At 48.9% G+C, this 21,745-nt stretch overlaps 1 protein-coding gene across 2 annotated transcripts in view; it reads left to right on the forward strand.

The window, feature by feature from the left end:
* Positions 1 to 21,745, forward strand: part of LOC119455460 (E3 ubiquitin-protein ligase Arkadia-like) — an 80,471-nt gene that overhangs the window by 29,537 nt on the left and 29,189 nt on the right. For both annotated transcript variants that reach the window (XM_037716869.2, XM_049668797.1), the window contains exons 8-11: positions 2,759 to 3,044; positions 10,881 to 10,983; positions 15,314 to 15,531; positions 16,149 to 16,213. In XM_037716869.2, the coding sequence (XP_037572797.1) occupies positions 2,759 to 3,044; positions 10,881 to 10,983; positions 15,314 to 15,531; positions 16,149 to 16,213 (672 nt within the window). The remainder of the gene's footprint in view (positions 1 to 2,758; positions 3,045 to 10,880; positions 10,984 to 15,313; positions 15,532 to 16,148; positions 16,214 to 21,745) is intronic.

Genomic DNA, 21,745 nt, shown 5'->3' on the forward strand with positions numbered 1-21,745 from the left:
GAGTGTACTAGAATATTGTTGTCTAGTACACTCTAGTCGGCTTGTACACGCCGCGTGTTCCGGTGCGACACAGAAACGGGGACCTTGCCATGTGAAAGAGGGTGAAATTTACGCCACGGTGTTTTTTTTTTTTCCTTTTTTTTCCCTTCGCGCACGGCATTGAAGGGTCTCTGCTGAGCTTTTGCTCTATGACCGCGCGGTGTCAGAGCAATGCCGGTCGGAGGCGCCGCCGCATCATTTGGCGTGCTGCTAAGAGCATTGTCGGTGCGCGGTATGTTCGAATTAACCGTCGCAAATGCTTTCACGTTCGAATTACCGGGCGTTTTCGCCCATTGGAATACACATAACTTTGACGGGACCACAGCGTCAATTCGAATAAACCGGCAGTTTGAATTAAGGAGATTTGACTGTAATATGAAAACACTTGCCTGAAGCACGATCTTCAAGATTCTCCAGTATGAAATTCTAGCCCAGAACACTGAGAAGATTGCCAGGGATATTATCAAAGCCTTGTAACAGAAGACGTAATAAATGTGGCAGTTGCCTGTCAGTGAATCTGCCGCAAAAAAGAATTAGTTCAATGCGGGCGATGTGATGCAGCAACAGCTGTACAATTTTGTGGAAGCCATGTTGTACTTATTTTCGTTTTCATTGCATAATGACAAACAAGGTGGCACTCATTGCACTGAGCTGTTGTCTTTGGTTTGTTTTTTTGTTCTTTTGATGGTCATTGTCAGAAAAGGGCATAGTTGTTTCAAGTACAGTAAAACCTCGATAATTCGAAGGCTGCCAAATGATGAAAATTCTTCGAATTAAGTGGATTTTCTAATTAACCGAAATGAATAAAAAAAAAAGCAAGAACTTGCCGCAAAATCACCTTTATTTTCCACGTCCGAGAAAGATTACTCGAAGTAATCACTGATGCGGGATTACTTGGCGCGGTAGTTCGCCGCCCCAAGTTCCATGCTCTCCAGCTGCCTCGCAACACGTAGCATATAAATATCACCTGCACTGCACTCAACAAAGTTGCGGACGATGTTCACGGAATCGATAACTGCCGCTAAAACGGGTGTTCGGGTGCTTGACTCCAAAAATTTGGATTTGCTGGATATTCCGGACTTCAAAAATGCACCGTCATGGTTCCCATTAAGTTTATGCATTTTCGCACTCAATTTTTGGGACGAATTGAGACCCCAAGGTTCGATTTTCAGGACTAAATCGCTCGTTCCGAGCCACGCTACCCAATCTTGGAGGACGCCATGTGGGATTTTGCACTGGCTTGGATTCCAGTGGCCTGCTTTATAGCCTCCAAGATTGGGAGGCGCGCGATATCAATAAAGAGCTCGCGCCATCCTCCATTCTCGGTGGCCACGCCCGCTCTTGGCTGACAAAGCACTCCAGAGTACTGCACTTTTTATTTTTTCTTTCTAGTATATGCGGTCAGCACTGTCGTCGTAACCATTTATTGGGGGATGTTTTTTTATTGCGAGGACACTTCAAGCGGATTTCTGCCACCGCCGTCGCGAGGTTTCGTATAAAGTCCAAGGGCGATAAAATCGTCGCCGCCCACCAAATGTGCGAGTGAAAATGCGCATGGGATGTGTGCTTTCATGGAGAGCGAACGCACGGCGGAGCGCAAACGCGACTTCCTCCGTCGCGCCAAAGGCCGTGGGGGTGTGAGAGGGAGGGGGGGGGACGACACTGTGCTGCGTCACAAAATGCGTATCTTGCAACCGGGCGCAAGAGGAACTGGCGACGCAATCTCAATCTCCCACGTGAAAGGAGGAAAGCGGGAAGGCAGAGCAGGAGGGAGGGAGGGAGGGGTTGTGGCTTCTGCTCTGTGCGCAACTTTGCGCGGCGCCGGGCGGTCGGGCTCACCGTATCTTGAAAGCGATCTGCAACATGGCTCCTAACTTTGTATGCGCTGTGCTTTCGCCACTCACTTTCCGTTGAAGCGATAGACAGCATGAACCTTCGCTCGCTGTGGTGGCCATGCTCGTTTGCACCAGCGTTTTGACAGTGGTTGTCTGCGGTCATCGAGTGTGATCTATTCATGCTTGCTTGTGCGCGCTGACACCATGCTTGTTAATTCAGGTAGTCAGTTTTTTTTCTCTCTAAAGTTTCGGTTGCTATTTTGAATGCGGCATGTACACTGAGCAGGTGTCTCGGAGACCCATGTCTCGGTGATCGGCGCTACCTCCTGTGCCTTCGCGAGAGCTAAGCAGTGCGAAGCTCGTTCCTTCGATCTCCATGGTGAACTCCGTTAGCGGAGATCGCCATCGCGGTGAGGTTCGTGTCGACTGTACACGGAGACATCACTGCTGCGCAAATCCAAGCAAGTCGATCCCCTCCAAGCGTAGTATGAGGCAGGGCATTATTAGAGATTTTTTTTAAGCCGCACTAAGAGGCCTAATAATTCTTTTTTTTTCTTCGGCCGAACGAGTTTTTCGTACTATTTTTCAGTCCCCACGAGCTCGGGAAAATCGGTTGGTGACTGTACGGAGCGCCCTAGCCTAACAGCCGCATGTTGCTGCCAGCCGGAAACTTCGAATTATCCGAATAGAGCCGCGTGGCCCATTCAAATTATCTGATAGAATTTGCATCGAAAATGACGGGACCGCTCAAATTCTTCGACTTAACCGAAATTTCGAATTAACCGAGTTGAAATTATCGAGGTTTTACTGTATTGTCCTTGTGTGCCATGTGTGTTTCCTTTCCTCTGATGCACTGTGTGTGACGAGTGATCTCTTATGCGCAGCGAACGTCCCCTCCCACCTGGCAGGGAGCAGTGCTTTGTCCGTGTGCACAGGGGCCTCCCTTCGTGTCCACTGCCGCCATCGGGGGGTAGCCGGCTGCTCCCGAGCCACATGCATGGCTACCCTTCCCAGCCGTACGGGGTGACCCCACAGCCTCCCACTTCTTCCAGCCTGGTCTCTGGCTTTGCTAGCTGCCGGTTTCATGGGAGTGCTGCTCCTGCAGAAACGCTGCCGCAGCATGTCCACTGCAATGTCGTTGAAAATAGTGACTCCTGTGCACGGACCATGGTGAGAAGCAGCTTGGAAGAAGCTCGGGGGGGGGGGGTTGAGGACTAACCTGCCTAAAAGCCTCTAGCCTCTTCGGCAAGCTGACCATATCTGCCATCTAGACTTTTGCCTGTAGCGCTCTTCCACTGTGTGTGGTGTCTTCCTCTTTTAAAGGGAATATTTTTCTTTGCCTCTTGTGCATGTTTTCATAGTCGGTGGTCATTGGTCGGACTTTGATAGAAGCAAAAGGGCGTGTGTTGTTAGGCACGCTATTTATGCCTAGCCAGCGGGGGTGTCGGGCGGCATGCGATTGCAAGAAGCTTGCCGATGATAGGTTTGTACCCATAGATGATTATATCGACATTGGGCATGCAATCATGCGCACGGGCTGAAGTGACAGCAGCACTCATGAGAAGGAGCTTGGCTTCTTGGGTGGTCAGCCACGCAGCAACTACTGTGAGCACCTACCAAGTTGGCATGTGCATGCAGGCACGTACCCAGGCACCCACCCTCCCCCCCTTTTCCTTCCACCGACACCACTACTCCTCACACACATTCCTAAAACGCCGCCAAATCAATCCTGAGACTTGACAGCTATTCGGCGGGTGACACTGGACTAATAACCGTTAAACCCATAAGCAATATGAATGTCACCCGTGGCCTCGTCTGGTTTTCCTCTAATTGTACACCGCTTTTCGTGCAATATTGGCAACTGGAAACAAGAGTCGCAAGCAGTTCAGAAAATAAGCAATCTACTAAGACAGAAATTAAGCAGTCTACTAAGGGAGAGAGCCGAGGCAACAGCCAAACAGGAAGGAAACGAAAAAATTAATAAATTTAACCATTGTTTGTAACAATATGCTTCGAAATCTTTTCAAGCAAAGTTTGTATACACTAGCCTGAGCCAGCGATCAGAGCTGCACAGGTGGCTCGTGCTCGGCACGCGCTCGTGCCACTGCTCCCGCATTCGCCATCGTCTGCTTCCACAGCTGGCTGCGTTGTCACTAATCATTCCAGCGTAGAATTTCACTTCTGTCGTCGTAAGGGGGGTATGGGGGTAATTTACGGGGGTATGAGCCATTGCCTAACGGGGTATGAGCCATTCATTGTCTTACGTAACGGACATATTTAATTCTGATCCATCCAGAATGAACACGCTCGGGAAAGGGCTTGTTGTCGAGGTGTGCGGTGGCTCAGTGGCTAAGGCGTTGTGCTGCTGAGCACAAGGTCGCAGAATCGAATCCCGGCCGCATTTAAATGGGGGCGAAATGCAAAAACCCCTGTCTGCTTGCATTGTAGTGCACATTAAAGAACCCCTGGTGGTCAAAATAATCCGGAGTCCTTCACTACGGCTTGCCTCATAATCAGAACTGGTTTTGGCATTTAAAACCCCAGAAAGAAGAAAGAAGATGATTCTAGCGTGAGGGCTTCTGAAGCCCAGGCGAAACGTCAGTGAAGAGCCGCGGACCCCCAGTTGAGGGAGTGCGATCTGGAGGCCAAACATCAGTGAAGAGCCAGTGACCCCAGTTGCGGGAGTGCGATGTTGAGGCAAAACGTCAACCCCTCCAGGAACCTGACAATGATGGTGCACGCAACGCTAGGACCAACTTCCCGGGCACAACGGCCAGATTTCAGTGCGAGTTTCTCAACCAGAACTTCGGAGCCAGCTGCAGTGCATGTGACCGGTTGTGGTTCGAGCACAACGTGTTACTCGTCAGTGCAATTCGTTCAGAGGAACACCGAAGAAACATGCGACAGGCTTCGCTTACCCCCATCTCCTTGACAGGGGAGGGGCTACTGATTTTTTTATTTAAAAAGGAAGTAAAGAAAACGCTGCCGGAACTGGGAGAATGATTCCATGTGTTTTGAATGCTTCTACAGTTATCAGTCGAGCCGCTCGACGTAGACACTTCTCTGCTGTGCTTATGTGGGTGTTTTTCTAACCTTCCGCGGTGGGCGCATTACGTCTAGAACCGCAGCGCCCTGTGCTCTTTGTGGCTATACGGGAATGGCGACCACGCATCGTTCCTTAACTTCCCAAATAACAATACGAGTCGGTTTTGGCACTTGGTAGAACGGTAAACGAGGGATCCAAAAGAACTGTGATTGTTCCGCAAATATATCTTTCTCTATCATTCCTCCAAGAGGTAATTCACAAACGCTACTACAGTGCAGTCCACTTATAACGATACGGTTACCACATATAACAATATATTGGTTATAACGTTGAATCGACATAAGAGGGTCAACAAATTAGGGCTATGATGAAAAAACCCATATACAGTAGAATCTCGATGATACAATAACGGCTAATACGAATTTCCGGGTGATACGAATTTTTCTGCGGTCCCGGCCGAGCACCATTACTTTGCAACGTGCTAGAGAACGGTTGTTACGAATCGATTTTCGACCCGCGTCGGTTGATACGAATAAACGCCGCCCCACCGATGGCCGCGAAAGAGAACAGCGCGCAGTCACGCGCGTTTTCCCTTTCTCTTTTGGCGTGGACGCGGCGCCGGACAGCGCGGAAGCCGCGACTGGGCGCGAGGAGCTTGAAGCGGTGGCGCTTTTGTTGCTTTTCTGCTTTTCTGCTCGTCCCTTCGCTCGCTGCGGCGGCCGCGCTTCCCCACGTGCGGTCGCTGCAGCAAGCGAAGGTTCGTGCGGTCTATCACTTCAACGGAAACTGAGCGGCGTAAGCACAGCGCATACCAAGGTCAAAGCCGTGTGGAGATCGCTTTCGAGATACGGTGCGCGCGACAACACCGACAGCCGGCACAGGCGCAAAGTACAAGAACGCATTTGTTGGCAGAGTAGGAGCCGCCCCCCCCCCCCTCCCCACTCCCTCCCTCCCACGCTACCTTCCCGCTTCGCTCCTTTCGCGTGGGGAGATTGCGTCGCCAGTGCGCTCGGTTGCAAGCATTTGGCGCTGCAGCACAGCGTCGCCCCCCCTTCCTTCCATACCCCCACGGCCTTTGCGCTACGGAAGTCGCGTTTGCTCTCCGCTGTGCGTTCGCTGTCCGTGAAAGTGCGCGTGCTTTCGCTCGCACATACGGCGCGCGGTGATCGCCCTTGGACTCGTGCTCCACGTCTCATGCTCCTCCTCCGCATCGCCCTCGTTGATCTCCTCTCCCATCGGTGGGCGCACCTCGTGCTTGCTACCGCCCTTGTCGGCGAGATTTTCCCGCGGAAGCCGCAATTTCGTCTCATGCGGCTGCACTGTAAGCGGCATGGGTATTCATACATGGAGTTCTATGGGAGGGTAAATGGGAGTCGGAAAAGGCCGCGTTGTGGCCAGTTATGCACTATAAACGGTTACGTTATAAGTGGTCTATACTGTAAATGCTTTTTACGTACGTGTGCCTGAGTGAGTTCACCTCTCGACTTTTTAATTTAGCTAGTTTTAATTGTGTTTTGATGATACGAATTTCGGCTAATACGAATTTTTTTCGTGACCCCGTGAGATTCGTATCATCGAGATTCCACTGTATAGCAATATGTTATTCACCACATATCGGATATAACGATCAAATTTTTGCTTCTGGGCAGTGTTTTTCAGGCAGTATAATCGTGAAATTTGCGTTTATAAGTTGCCCTTAATCGAGACAGGGGCGAAAGTTTGCCTACGCGAGTTCGTATCTGCCGCCATTACCGCTCAGTGCATCCCGCCCATGCGCCGATTGCGAATGAAAGCCACGGAGAGTATCGCAAGTTGGCGCAACGTGCACAAGAGGGCGTCAGCAGCTTCACGTCCACGTCGCTGGTGGTCGTGCGAGCGTCCAGAGTAGAGCGACTAGGTCACTCTATCCAGAGAGGAGGAGGAAGAAAGCGATAAGCGAGCGGCGCTTGCGCAGCCTACGCTCTCAGTGAGCATGGAAATGCGCCGCGGAAGCAGCGGGAGGTGCACCGACGACGCGCAAAGCTGTGTCTCTCGAGACGAAGCTGCAAATTTTGCATGACTCGAAGTACGAGCTTGCGCAGACGATGATATTGTTACGGGCCGCCTCCTTGCAATAAGGAAGAAGACGACGATCTCCGGGAAACGCTGCGCGTGTTCAGCCATCTTGGCCATCTCTGCCAACAATCCCTGTACATAAATACTGTCCCTTTTTTATCTATTTGACTCCCCGTCACAATATCGACGATTATGAAAACTGGGAGCGCCACGATCACGAAGGCTAGAAGCAGTGGCCATGTGGATCAACGAAAAAAGCGGGCCTCGTGCGCCTGGTCTAAACCCTGTTGTGTCTGGCGGTCCTTCGGGACAAAGGAGGCCGGCGCCGACTCAGACGCGCCAACCTGGCGCCCCTTTCTCGCGGCTGAGAATTGTCACCTGGGACTGAGGGATTAGCAGTTGGTCTCCGGGCTACCTCATGCGTGGCTAAACGGCAGCGTCGCCCCTTGGTGCAGTCCCGTGAATTACTAGCGCCGCCCGAACCACGACGACGCTACGCCGACTGCTGCCTTTCGAGACAGCCACCGCCCTACCTGGTTCCGCGAACTGACCGCTATGGAGAGGCGAATCTTGAAAGGGGCCCGTGTCTGGCAATCCCGGGGGAACGACATCAACGTTCGGTTCCCAAGGTGTCAACCGCTGCCTGTGTTTGGGGGCGACCTAGCAAGATTGGAGGCGGAGCCTGGCGGGAAACGACGACACATCACGTGCGGGATATGGCCTCCTGATCAAAGACTGTCATTGGCTAAAGCAACTCAAGTGTATTCCCTCGTCGAGTGAAAGAGGGAAACGGAAGGGATAAAACAGGGGACTTGAGTGTTGTGGTGACGCTTGAGGCTTGACCATGTCGAGCACGCTTGACGATGTAGAGCACGCTCGACCATGTTGAACGCTCGGAGATGTAAACGCTACTACATGCAAAGATGTTAGCACGTAGACGGCTCCAATATCATGGAGCCCATCTTGTAATATACCATATGTACATTTGTATATAAACCAGTTTTTTGTAATCTCCCTGGATAACTCCTCCTCTCGGCACCTGGCACGGCACCATACATGGAACCTTCGTGGCCGCACGGACATCGCATTCGCCACAACCCCCATGGGCGAAACCAACACGGTGGAAGCCGCTGACATTACCGAAGTCTGGGAGCACGTAGCTACTGACGATGAAATGACTTTTTTTTTTATTTCGAAAGCTTGGTCTTAGGCATAATACAAAGTATATCAAAAATACACGAACAGACTTGATTCATGCAAAAAATCGAGAAGTGAAGGAGGGGCTTCGATGAAGGAGTTTCCAAGTGCGGATTGTGCTGCCTCTGTCTGCGAAGAGATCTCCGACGGCGCGATCGTTGTCACGACAGACGGCGGGGTTGTGCGACGGAGACGACGGCAGCAGTGGTAGTGACGAAGAGATTGGCAATGGCCCGTCTTTAACACCGACCCTGATGTTCACCCAAAGTGCACTGTTGTCGATCGAGTTGCTCATTGATTTCATGCATGCTAAATTACAGCCGCCAGTGTTCGTGCAGCAGCTGGACGCGATGCACACGGCAGTTGCGAATCCGAAACTTTTACGAAAACGATTTCTATTTCAGCGCGCCTAACGATTGAGACGCTATTTAGAGGTATAAATAAATGCTTTATTTTTCACAGTCTACTTTCTACAACGTCGATTTTTTATCGCAAGTGGCAAATTTGGTTTTGGGACGGCAAATATATATGCGGTGTTTTTTTTTTTTTTTTTGCGGCAGTCCAGATATAGCGATGATCGGTTATAACGATCAAATTTTTCGTTCTTGATAGTGGACTGCACTGTAGAAATCATTATTTTACCCTTTCGCTTAATTACTTGTTCTTGGCAGTGTCCTTCCTGGGTTTCTTTCCTGTGAGAGTCCATTTGATGTGGTTCCTCGTAAAAGAGAGGTGCATCTCAAAGGCGTACCTGTGCGATACTAGTTATTTCATTTCTATTTTCTGGGTTTACACGCCTTTATGGCAAACGGTAGGCATTATTCATGTTTGTACTACTACAGTCAAACCTCGTTAATACGTACCTGCTTAATGTGTAATTGCGCTTTAAACGTAGTCGCGAAGATTCCCCCACCCAGCCCCCATTGAACCCCATGTATTGGCTGACCGCTTAAGCCGTAGTCGTTCATTGCCCACCAAACGATTACTAGTACGCACTATTTTTGTTTCTTATCTACATGCACAGGCACAAAGTCGGCACAGACATTTGATTCTCGAGTTGCGACGCTCAGCGACAGCCGCCAGCGATAGTGAACTTAAAACGTGGCCACCATGACGTATTTCCTGCTCATGCAGCTGTTGCCGATTGCAGCGCACAAAAGCATGGCCTTCGAGATTAGCTCCTGGTGACGCGAAGCCGCCGGTAGGGGGTGCGAATTCACTGTCGCCGTCAAATCCACTTCAAGTAGTAACCGCGCAGAAGCACATTTTATTGCGAAGAGCATTTATACCGTCACCGTGGAGGTCACTTTGAGGTTCCGTATAAAGTCCAAACACTGCAACATCGTCGCCGCACCGTACGCTGCATGTGCAAGCGAAAGCTTGCCAGGGTCAGCCGCTTATCTCGCACGCGCGAGGGAGAAAGGCGGGGCGGCAGCGTGTTGCTTCTGTCACGCATGGTGGGGAAGGCGAGAAAGGGAGGGGTTTACTTCGGCGGCCGCTGTATCTTGAAAGCGATCTGCTGCGTGGAAAAAGTGCGTGCCCGCACGGACCTCATCTTCAAAGCGATGTGCAGACAAAGCGCAACTAGCGCCGGTAGCTTCGTATGCACTGTGCTTTCGATGTCTTGTTCGCGCTAAAGCGAGAGGTGGCACGCTCGCTGCTGCTGCCACGCCTCCTCACTCAGCGTTCTGACAACGAATTTTTACGGTCATCGAGCAAGATGTGTTCATGTTTACCTATGTACCCGTTACACCGTGCTTGTTAATTTAGTTATTAAGTGGGGCCTCATGGACAAACTGGCTCGCGGCCTTATCGAGTTCGAAGATGCCGTCGTCCCGGCAAGGCCGCCACGGCGGCAAGTGAAGACACAGACAGACAGACAATATTACCGATTTTTTGCTGCATACCCGCTAATAAAGCCTGTCTGAGTGCGTGTGTTTGAGAGCATGGTGACGTAGTTCTTTTCTGGCCAGTAAGTAGCGGCTAAACTGGCATTGGCGTTTAGTTTGTACATTGTTCAGTGCGTATCTAAACGTTGTTCCCTGCCAACTACGTATTAACGAGGTTTGACTGTAAAGGTACCCCCCCCCCCCTCTCATTTGCATAGAAAAGTTACTTTAGGTTGGGCCCCCTCGAAAAAAATCCTGGGTATGTGCCTGCGTGCATGTACAGGTTGGAATGGCGGAAGATTTCATGTGGACATAGAGCCTAAAAGCTGTCAACTAAATTTGCAGAACACTGTTTAACTTTTTCGTTACCGTGGGAAAATGGTAGTTTTTTTGTAGGTTTCAGAGAGAAATGTTTTGCCATTACAAATGATATTCCCGCACACATTGCAGCATAGCAAATTGTACATAATGAAATGCTCTTTCCAAAAACATACGTTGCAAAGCAAAAAAAAAAAGGTATCACATAAGAATTATAGAAGGCATCATTAACAACAACAAAGAAACATGCTATCTACAAAACCATATCGAAGAAAATTCAAAATAAGCATTTCAAAAATAAATGACCCAGGAATAGTGCTTTAAAAAAATAAATGCTCAGTACACTGCCATTCTTCGGATACAAAAAAGAAACTAAGACTAGGAACTACTTTTCACTCGTGCCGTGCCACGCGGTGAAGCATTTCCTGGCTTTTGTGAAGCATAGGTGCACTCTGCATTTTTTGCACAAAGATAAAACAGAAAGGTGTGCTGTTCTTCCAGGGTACTGCGGCGCCCAGTGCTGAGCCTTGCAGAAGCTATGGAGGCTGCTTTAGCCATGCAGGGCCATCCAACATGGTGATGGGTCACACTCACGTGTACCCAGGTGAGTTTAGTTTGGTGTTTAAAGGAAAAAATAAAATAGTCGGTCGAACTTGTTTTTAACGAACTCAATTGTTCCACGAAAAGTGGTCGTTATATCAGTAGTTTTTCATATATAGACTTGCCCTTAAAAACACGCAAAAATGAACTATCCTGACGCTGGTGTCAGCAGTTACAATTCGTCATCACTTTGATCAGAAAACCAGATTTTCAGTGTCATTTTTGTTCCCAGTGCATTCCCCCATCTAGCTGCAAATTTCTATTAGAAACATTCATCTAAAGAACGAAATGCAGTGTCATGTAGCTCTTTCAAAATGGCACTCTGTTTCGACCACCTGTCATTTCGAACTGCAAGTGCAGCTGCCATTTTTTATTCGAGAGCTAGTGATATATTTTACTGCCAGCGGGAAATGACTGTATTTCTGTGCAAGAGAGGGAAGCATTCTAGTTGGCCGGAAGCGTAAACTTTGGGAACTATTGTGGCATGCCGCCATTTTGCGAAGGTCTCGGACGTCATGGTCGTGGCATTACGACTGCACGTCAGCCGCACAAGAGCCGTACAATTACGTTATCCATGTTGCTTCGGGCGGGAAAAACTCGGATATTGGAAAGCCATAGTGAACTGTTGTCAGCGATCGGCAATGTGTGAACGAAGCGCCGCTGAACCATGGTCATCTGATAACGACGTAGGAACTGCTAATCCTTTACAACCATGGTGTCAGATCGAAATGTTCGTTCTGGTTTTAGTTTCGTTCCATTGAAAAAAGATCCATAATGGTTCCTAGCGGTTTTGGTTTGCATGCAAAAATTTGCGAAGCAAAGTAATTATAAAAACATTAGTATTAATGTTTCTCAATAAGAGAGTTCTGAATTCTGAGATCATTCTCAGTACCTTGAGTCAATCAACTCAGCATGATTTCAGAAGCAGCACGGCATTGAGTGTGCTCACCGTAATTCGAGACCGCTGTTCCGATAAAATGAGCACAAGCGAAGGATAATACTTCGGTAACAAAGTGTTGTACCCGTAGAAAACGAAACTCTAAGCTCTTTAGCCCGCAAGCCCTGGGTTTTGCAACGATGCCAATCTGCTGGTGCACTGAGTAGCAGGCTCAGATTAGTGGTGTGTTTGACTGGCTATCGCTCGCACTATGCCTGCCTGACATACGCGGTTATTGGACCCCTGATATGCGTGCCAATTCCAGGGTGCGTACAGGTCCTTCAAATCCTTGAAAACCCTTGAAATTGAAAAGTGCATTTTCAAGGCCCTTGAGAGTCCTGGAATTTTTTTGCTTCCTTGAAAATCCTTGAATTTCATGATCAATGCACTCTGATATCGACATTGCGACCTACTTTCTGTGGTAGATCGGCATCGATCTGACATACTCCCCATTTCAGAAACAATACGCCAGCACGAGCACACACGGTTCCGTTTTGCAGAACTACGGGGAAAAAATAAAAGGCTTCACTGCGTCAAACCGTGAATGGAGTGAGAGATGCGTGGCGCGCTTGGGTGCCCGTCTGCCTTTTCCCACTTTCCCTCTTGCGCGTGAGGTGAAGCTAAAGAGAGCTTTAGTGGAGCAACTTTACCACTGATGCTCAGTGCCTTTGTGCCTTTGGGTGGAGGTTTGTTATAATATTATTTATGATAATATAAGTGCAATAACCTTATGCTGAATGTTTTGGAAATGTTTGATGAACCAACCCAGCTAATACTGCAGAAGCCTGAGAGCTGTTGTGAGTGGTTGTTGTGTTAAATTTAATATTGCGGACTTGAGAAATGCTCAAGACATGTTTTACAAAATTGCAATATACTGTACATCTATTTTAATAATATAATGGATGTGTAAGAAGACTACACAGGATGGTTTGGAAATGTTCGGTAAACTTGCCCAGTTAATACTGGAGAAGTCAGAGTAGCTGTTGGGAGCATTCATTGTGTTTTGTAAACTTTTTTTTCTTTGGCATGGTTGTGAACTTGCAAAGTGATCAAGGCTACACAATACTAACATCATTGGGATATACATTTATTTCTTTTTCTTTTAGCGCAATAACCCTATGCTGAATGTTTTGAATATTTTTGGTGAACTTTACCCAGCCTTTACTGGAGAAATCTCAGCCGCTGTTGTAAGCATTCATTTTGTGTTGTGATCTTGAGAAGTTATCAAGGCTATACATTTTATTATAATTGTGATATACATTTATTTATTGTAAGTGCAATAAAACTAGTCATTTTTAGAAATGTTAGAATAAAGAAATCCTACTTTGGATGCCGCTTTGAGTCCTTGAAAAACATGTGACCGGTCCTGGAAAGTCCTGGAATATCCTTGAATTTTCGCCTTGAAAACCTGTACGAACCCTGAATTTGTAGGCACAAAATTATCATCATTAGCATTGGCTCAAGTGTCGTCCTCTTTCGCAGCTGGTTCGTTGGCGTTCCTCGGGTTACGCTCATGCTCGGCACGCACTCGTGCCGCGCGCGTTCGTCGTCTGCTTCCACAGCTGGCTGCGTTGCCGCTAATCATTCCAGCGTAAAATTTCGCTTCTCTTCTGTCGTCGTAATGGGGAGGCTGTGTTTACGGGGGTATGAGCCATTCATTGTCTTACGTAACGGACAGATTTAATTTTGAAGCAGTTTTATGGAAATCCATCCAGAATGAATGCGCTCGGGAAAGGGCTCGTTGTCGACGTGCCGATTCTAATGCGAGGGCTTTCGAAGCCCAGGCGAAACGTCAACGAAAAGCCGTGGACCCCGAGTTGAGGGAGTGTGATGTTGAGGCCAAACATCAGCGTCGTCTTGCCGTCCAGGAACCCGACTACGGTGGTGCACGCCTTTCAACGCTAGCGCGTTCCACGGTGCGATGGCCAGGTTTCAGCGCAATTTTCTCAACCGGAACTTCGGAGCCAGCTGCAGTGCGTGTGAACGGTTGTGGTTCGAGCACAACCTGGTACTCGTCAGTGCAATTCGTTTGGAGGAACACAAAAAAAAAACAAAAAAAAAGCACAAGCTTCGCTTACCCCCATTTCCTCGACAGGGGAGGGGCTACTGAATTAATTTTTTTACTGCTACAGCAAATGCTTGATATTAGAATGTATGGTATCAATTTGTAGAAGGAGTGTGCTTTCTAATGGTATTATTTTCAAGCAAATCATTTATTAGCAATTCTTTGAAAAAGGTTATTTCAGAAAAATAATTGTAACGAAAACGAGAAAACTCCCTAAAAACATTGATGCTGCTTTGCAGCAAGCGAACATAAAAATTTGCGAAATGTACATTTAGAACAAAAAGGCTATATACAACATTTCTGCAAATATAAGTTTCTTATCTATAGAAGCTCTTTATATGCAAAGCAAAACGTTAGCTTAAGTGACTATCGGGCCAGCTAGTAAGAGCCGCGGCTCGCCGCGTGGCACAGCGGAGCACAATGCCGAAGTCCACTCCCGGCTGTCTTCTCGCGCGAAACTCCACTCTTTGTGCCACCGGCAAGTGGTCCTGCCCAAACGGCGTTGACACTTTGCAAATAAGAACTGTGACCTTTAGAACACATCGGATGTCTTTAGATTTGAGCGCGGCAGCGACGAAATGGTTCAGAGTAGAAAATACGGATACTGAAGGATGCCTGTTGAAGTTCGGGGCTATTTAACCGTCCGTGTTGAAGTCCGATGAATCAAAATAATGTTCAGAGTCTGCGCTGCTACCACCATCGAGCAATTATGACGCAGACTCGTCGGAATCCACCGAAATTTGCCGTTACTGAAGGGCAGCTGCGCTTGACGTCGACGGCATGTTGGAAGTTATGAGGGCTCATCATGCCTGATTAAAAGGCACTTTAAAAATCACCCTGCGGTGAAAGAAAAGAAATACGAAAGCAAAACTAGAAAAATATCTCCTCTTTTAGGTGTTGGCTGGCACTAGCTGTCCGGAAGTGCTTCGAGGGCGGCAAAATTTGAAGTTGATGTCTAGGTACAGGCAAGCGTCTTGTGGGTTGTCTGATGACATGGAGGACAGTTAGTTGTAGCAACTATTTTTTTTTAGTGCTGTGAAGGATTGTGCTAGCAGGGAATGGAAATGGTGCAGCACATGGCAGCGTTGTGTTGCGTTGACATTTACGAGGCGCACGCCATACTGCGATGCCTGCTGGCGGGTCTGCGAGACCAGACGAGCTTTGTTAGCTCAGCCAACTCGCTAAAGCAACTCTGATACAGCAGCTTCCAATTGGCATAGCATGTGTTTAGCGTTTCCGAATTTTTGGGGTGGGGGTTTGCAAAGGGTGCAAGTGAATCTCCGCAAGTCGAGTGGTGCGTGTTAAGTCAAGCTCTGTGTTCTCTCTTCACAGCAACTGCAAGCTCCCACGTCACCTACCTGGCTCCACCAAATCCTCCTCCACCTCTGAACGCGGGTGTGGGCCCTGGCCTGAACCTGGGGCTGGGACAGCCGAGCTCGCCGTACCAGGCATTCACCCCCATGGCGACTGCCGCCCACTTTGAGATTCCTACTCCCTCCTCGGCCGCCGTGTTCGCTCGCATGAACCCAACGCACTCCAGGATCTGGCAGGTGAGGACGCAGCGGTGTACCATCCCTGCCCTGTCAACAAATCAATCTCTGAGATCATTTATCTCGTTCAGTCAGAGCACACACATTTACAATGGTGAACTTTCTCGAGCAATATGACAGGGAACACCTAAGTGGTTTTCAAGAGGCTGTAGGGGCTAAAAATGCATGCCCCCCCCCCCCCCTCCCCCATAAAAAAAAGTGTTCACCGAGACTAAATGGTCAAGAGGCGAGCTACTCTTTGCATGGTGACATGCCAGAGATGCATCCACACATCGCAGGTAATTGTTCAAAAACATGGTAGGTACCTTCGGCTGATAGCACTCGTGCCGTTTCCAGCGCACTCACATGGTGTCGCACGTTCGTCCACACATTGCTGTGGGATCAAATTGTGTGACTTTGACACGTGTACCAACTGTCCATAATTCATGACGAAGGGATTCTAGGTACTGCTACATTCAGACATTGTGTGCTTTGTGGGGTAAGCAGGTTCGTAAGGCAGGTCCTGTATAAACGAAGTCTGTTTTAATTAGCAAAACAGATTTAGTCGAGCCCTGCTACCTTTTGTTTTTGTACGTTTATCTTGAAGCATTGCCTGGCCTTGTTGTGGCTTCTTTCAGAGTCAGCAGAGAGTGCAAGAGATGCAGAGGCGGTGCATGTACCAACACACCCTGTACATGCAAAGGTAAGGGCCATGGCACTCTCTTTATCGTCGTTTGTCTCTCTGCCTGTCCACGGGAGTGGTTCAAAGCGTGTTACACAACAGTGCTACACTTCCATTGTTATGCTTTTGACTTGGTTCCCTAGGACATTACTGCTTTGTGCAGTAAACCACATACCACCCACAAGGCTTTTTAAATGCCCTCTCAACCAGCTTCAGTAAAGTATGTGCCATTGTAATTCAGGTTCTTTTCTTTAATGGCTCAGACAGTTCTCTGAGGCAGAGCCTCTGAGAACCCAATTAAGGACAAAGCCGTTTGCTTCAAAATGCACACAAACCTTTTAACCCTTTGAAGGTTTTTGCCGTACGTGTACGGCGGCGGTTTTCTGTCCCGCAAGGTCTTTGCCGTACAGGTACGGTTTCGATCCTCCGTTTGAAATTTCGCGCCATAATGATGATGCATGGGGGGGGGGGGGGGGGGGGCTTACCGGGAGGTGCTGCCACCTTTTAGGACTTACAAGAAGCGTTTGACATTTGTGCTACCTTCTTGCGGAGATAAACAGAACTGATTTCTAGTTTCAGCGCGTGCGTCGCGCAGACTGCGGCAACACCCCTTTCGCGCTTTCGGTTCCGCCGCGTGATCGCAACGGAGGCGCGCGAAACGTGAGTTTTCTCACTGTCGGCACTGTCTTGCAGTGGCGCTGAAGTTGATTTCTATATTGAGTGGCGCTGTCTTAGCTTGTTTATCAGCGCCGCTCACGAGGTATTCTCGCTCTCTGCGGCAACGCGCTTACGCGGTTTCGGTTGCGCCGCGTGATCGCAACGGAGGCGCGCCAAACGTGAGTTTTCTCTGTCGGCACTCTCTTGCAGATGCGGCGGAAGATTTCTACCTTGATTGGCGCTGCTCTTTGATTGGCGCTACCTTGATTGGCGCGATAAGGCGCTGTACGTAGAACCGTGTTTCAAGGAATACCACACTCTGAAATATTATTGAACATTTGGAGTTTTGAGTGATGCCGACATCAAAATACTGTTTCTAATTTTTTTTTCACTATTTATTCCCGACTTTATACATTTTTTACATTCAATATCCACAATAAAGTAATTTGACCATCTGGGAAAGATTTTTTCAAAATAATTCGACCTTCAAAAGGTTAATATAACTAGAGTGAAAAGAACCATATAAAACAACCACTCAGTGAAAAGTTCACAACATGAAACAAATGCACTCAGATCTAGAAAAGTATCAACATCAAGCGAAATAGGGCAGGTCACGAGTGTAAATGCGCACAACAGTTCGACGTGGATGGGCAGAAGCGAATTGACGAAAGGAGTGGCATTCGTCTCACCAAAATGTCGATGGGATGGACCGACCACTGGGCGACCGGAGCGTAGCCGGTCCAACTTGGAGAGGGGACGCAGGCGGCTTGACGACACGTGCAGATAAAGGCGACGTTCTGGCCAGGCAGCTGTGCATAGAATTCGAACTCGTAGTAGCCCGACTGCTCACGCTATGGCTACGAGCGTAGGAGTTCCCTAGCCTTAAGCAGCAGTCCATGATCAGGCGGAGTTGCGACGTCCGAGAATGGGTTGGCAGGAGGCCCTGGTTGGGTGAAGTCCTGGAGGCTTGGGTCTGGAACCCTAAGGCCCATCTCTGTCTCCTGGTCTGGTGGCCGACCTTCGTCTGGCGTCGCTTCCTGGAACTCCTCCCCCCTTCTGCCTCTGCGCCTCGCTATTTCTGCCGCTCTGGCTGATTTGTCTCTTCCGGATTGATGACCCTCGGAGCCCTGTGTTCACCGGCGATTGGCCCTTGGGAGCTCTGGGGTTTCTTCCGATTGAATCACTTTCCTTTAATTTTGTCTTGTTGCGCTGTGTGTTCTCGTGCCGAACGCTCTTCGACGTCGACGTCTTCTATCCAGCACGAGGTTTACCTCCGCGCACACTCCTTGTTGTCCTATTCTTTTCATCTCCCAACCACGGCACTGTTTCCACACTACACACATCACAACCACCCACAAGGCTTTTTAAAAAACTTTCTCAACCACTTTCAGGATTTTCAAGCTTCCTGGCCTTCGCACACTGCTGACCGAATGAAGCTAATACAGCCAAAGAAGCATAAGTGAAAGCAGAGGAAAAGACATCCTGACACCAGTGTTAGCTGCATTCACGACCTACGTGTTATGCTGTTGCCAGTTTTCTGCTACTAAATTCATGTGCTACATGATGTCTATGGTTGACAGGATGTTCTACACATGGCAATCTATACTCGCTGCGGTGGCCCAGTGGCTACGGCGTTGTGCTGCCGAGCTCACAGTTGCAGGTTTAATCACAGCCACGGCGGCTGCATTTCAATGGGGGTGAAATGGGATAAAAATTGTGCACTTATATTTAGGTGCACATTGAAGAACCCCTTTGGTCAAAATTAATCCGGAGTTCCCTTACTAAGACGCACCTCATAATTGCATCGCGGTATTGCATGTAAAACCGTAAAATTGAATTTTTCAAATGATGCCCTAGTCGTCCATGGTGCAAACACCCCCAGGGCTAGGATCATTTGTTCGTAGTATGCTGAAATTCGCTAAGCTTACACGAACCCCTGGTAATGTGGACAGGGGGGCTACTGCAGTACGGTAATACCTCGTTAACTCAAAGTGGTGAAAATCTGAAAAAATTTCGAGATAAGCGGATTTTTGAGGTAAGCAAAGTTGCAAAAATTGCAGTGAAGCGTTGAGTTCTTTCTAAAAATTTCACCACTACTGATAAGCTTTTCAACAAGAGCTTCTAAACGTGCTAGGATAAGAACCTTCTGCAAGACCTTCAGAAATAGTTTATGCTGCTCTTTACAGCAGAACACATCAATTTAAAGCATGCGTCACGTCAGTTTCTGCATGTATTTGCTGCCCTCATACCTGCAACACCGGGGAGACGTCGTTCAAAGTTGTCGCTCGCAGGGGGTTCGACTTGTACGTGTTGAGCGAACGCGACAGCCATCTCCATCGGGTGCCTTGTGGCCATTGCGCACGAGATAGCTTGTATGAACTTTGTAAGGCTGGTCTGCTTCGCGGTAGCACTTGTACCTAGAAAGGCATCCTCGAGCTGCTCTACACATTGAATGAGCTGATCGTTTCCGATGCTGCACTCAAATTTATTTTACAGCAAGCAAAGCATGCTTCTTGTTTCGTAGGATGTCGGCTCCTCTAGAGGTCCTTCGTCATCTTAGCAATAGTCTTCACCGTCCCCTCCGTTTGTTGCCATCCCTGCGATTTTGGCGTCAGTAAATTCACCTGTCACCGGTACACCCTGCTCACTTAGCGCGTACTCGTGCCACTTGTGTTACGTAGAATAAAAGTAAAACGGAAATCGCAGCTCTGATGGTAAATCATGAGCGTTAGATAAAGCGAACAAACCGAACTGCATCAAACGTGCTATTTTGCAGGGCCTGCCTCTGCGCACGTCTTTCCAGTCACCTGACGTGCCACATAGCTGCTTGACAAAGTTGTTATGCCGCTAGGTTCCGACTTCACATTCGGGAAAAGCGTCTGCTTTTGCGGCAGCTTTGCGCGAAGCGTGTTAAACAGTCCGGTGGCGGAGTTTTAACAGCGAAGCCATTTAAGCCAGTCGTAACTTGTGGTTCGTATCAAGAAACTATCATCATCAGCAATGAAGATAGTCTTAAAAGAAAATAAACTTTCTTGCCAAGGCAGGATTCAAACCCACATACTCGCGGTCCTAAGGCGAGCGCCGTGACGACTAGGCTATACAGCCACGCTTGGAGAACATGCATTTATGCGAACCATATGATTGCGTTCGAGCATCGTCGTCTTTGTCCACAGCTGTCGCGTTAGCACGCGCTCGTGCCAATGTTCTGCGAGGTGAAGGTTTTGCTCGCTTTGCTCGGGAGAGAGATAAAGAAAATGAGAGTAAGAGAGAGACGTACTCAAGGAGTGGGTCTGCTGGAACGCGTTGTCGGCATTGCAACACGGTCACGGCATTGGAACGCGGTGTCGGTGTTGCAAGCTGCGCTAAGCAACGCGCAGTGACGGCCGTAAGTCCGAGACGTGCGAAAAGACATTATCAGCATCATGAGTAATAATATGAAAAATAAGCGCGCACTTCCGGAAAATGCTGGGCTATGATTGCCCAGCTTAGCTGTTTCAAGCCTTGCGCGGCCGAGTGCAAGGATTTTGTTTCAGTCTCAGTCAAGATTTCGAGATATCCGCAATTTGGCCCAAAGATACTACGAGATAAAGGGCAATAAATACATGACACGTATGGGAAATGGTTGGTTGCTGTGGAAAATTTCGGCTTGGCCGATTTTGTGAGATATGAGAGCTCGAGTTAATGATGTACAGTTAAACCTGCTTATAACGAACCTCCATATAACGAATTCCTGGATATAACGGTTTTTCTATTCCCCCCCGTTACTCTATAGAAGCACATGTATTTGAGACCTCTACGTAACGATGTGGCAGCGGGAGACCCCCTCGAAATAACGAATTTTTCCCGGCCGACAACTAGAGATTTCTTCCCAAATTTTGTCATTTTTTGCGCGAGCAGTAACCGGAAGCACCTTCTCCGTCGCGACGGAATGCGAAGCGAGCGCACGTGTTCGTGTGTGTGAGCGTGTGCGAGGCGTGCCTGCATCCCTCGACCTGGCGATCTTGCCGCCGCGGGCGTGACCTTAACCCTCCCTTCATTTAAATCTGATCCTGCCACTTGCTGCAGCTGGCCTAGCCCGCCAAGCCAGCACTCTCGTTTTCCAGTTGATGTTGCCGATGCGCTGGCAGACGCTGTGACACATCACACTCGATGAGCGCGGACACACGCTGTTAAACACTGGCGGCATGTGGAAGCGCCGCTGTAGAGGCGAGCGAAGTGACTTTCGTGCTGTTGGCCTATCGCTTAAACGCAAACTGAGCGCCGAGAACACACAGCACGCACAAAGCTACGAGCCGCCGACGCACCTACACTGCCTAGACTCTGCCCCAACGCAGATAGATTTCAAGATACGGCCCGCGCGACCGCGCGCCGCCGCGCAGTACGCAGTTGATGCCAGAGTACAGTACAACGACGCCCGCAATCCCTCCCCCCTCGCTCCGTCGCCGGTGCCTCGAGCGCAACGGAAAAAGGCGCGCTTCCTCCCTGGTTGTCGTGCGCGCGCAAGATTTAGACGCGGTCGTCGGCTCCCTCGCACGTTTTCACTCGCACATACAGCATATGGCACGCAGTGACTGCATTATCACCCTTAGACTTTATACGGAACATCTATGAGCCAAAATCAATTTTAGGGCCACAACGCGTCATAGACACCATCTTTAGATAGCAAATAGCGATCTCAAGGGCCATACTTTTGCTGGCGGAAACCGAAAATACGTCATAGTTATCGCCCCCGGCACTTTCGGCGGCCAATGCCATCGTCGAGCCACCAAGCCAAGCAACATGAAATGTCAAAATGGCCGCTCGGGCCATTTTGATTTTGTGAGATATGAGAGCTCGAGTTAATGATGTACAGTTCCCGGCGCGGGGTGGTACAGTTCCTGGCGCGGGGTGGCAGTT

Source organism: Dermacentor silvarum, chromosome 6, assembly GCF_013339745.2.
Source record: "Dermacentor silvarum isolate Dsil-2018 chromosome 6, BIME_Dsil_1.4, whole genome shotgun sequence".
NCBI classification, from domain to species: domain Eukaryota; kingdom Metazoa; phylum Arthropoda; class Arachnida; order Ixodida; family Ixodidae; genus Dermacentor; species Dermacentor silvarum.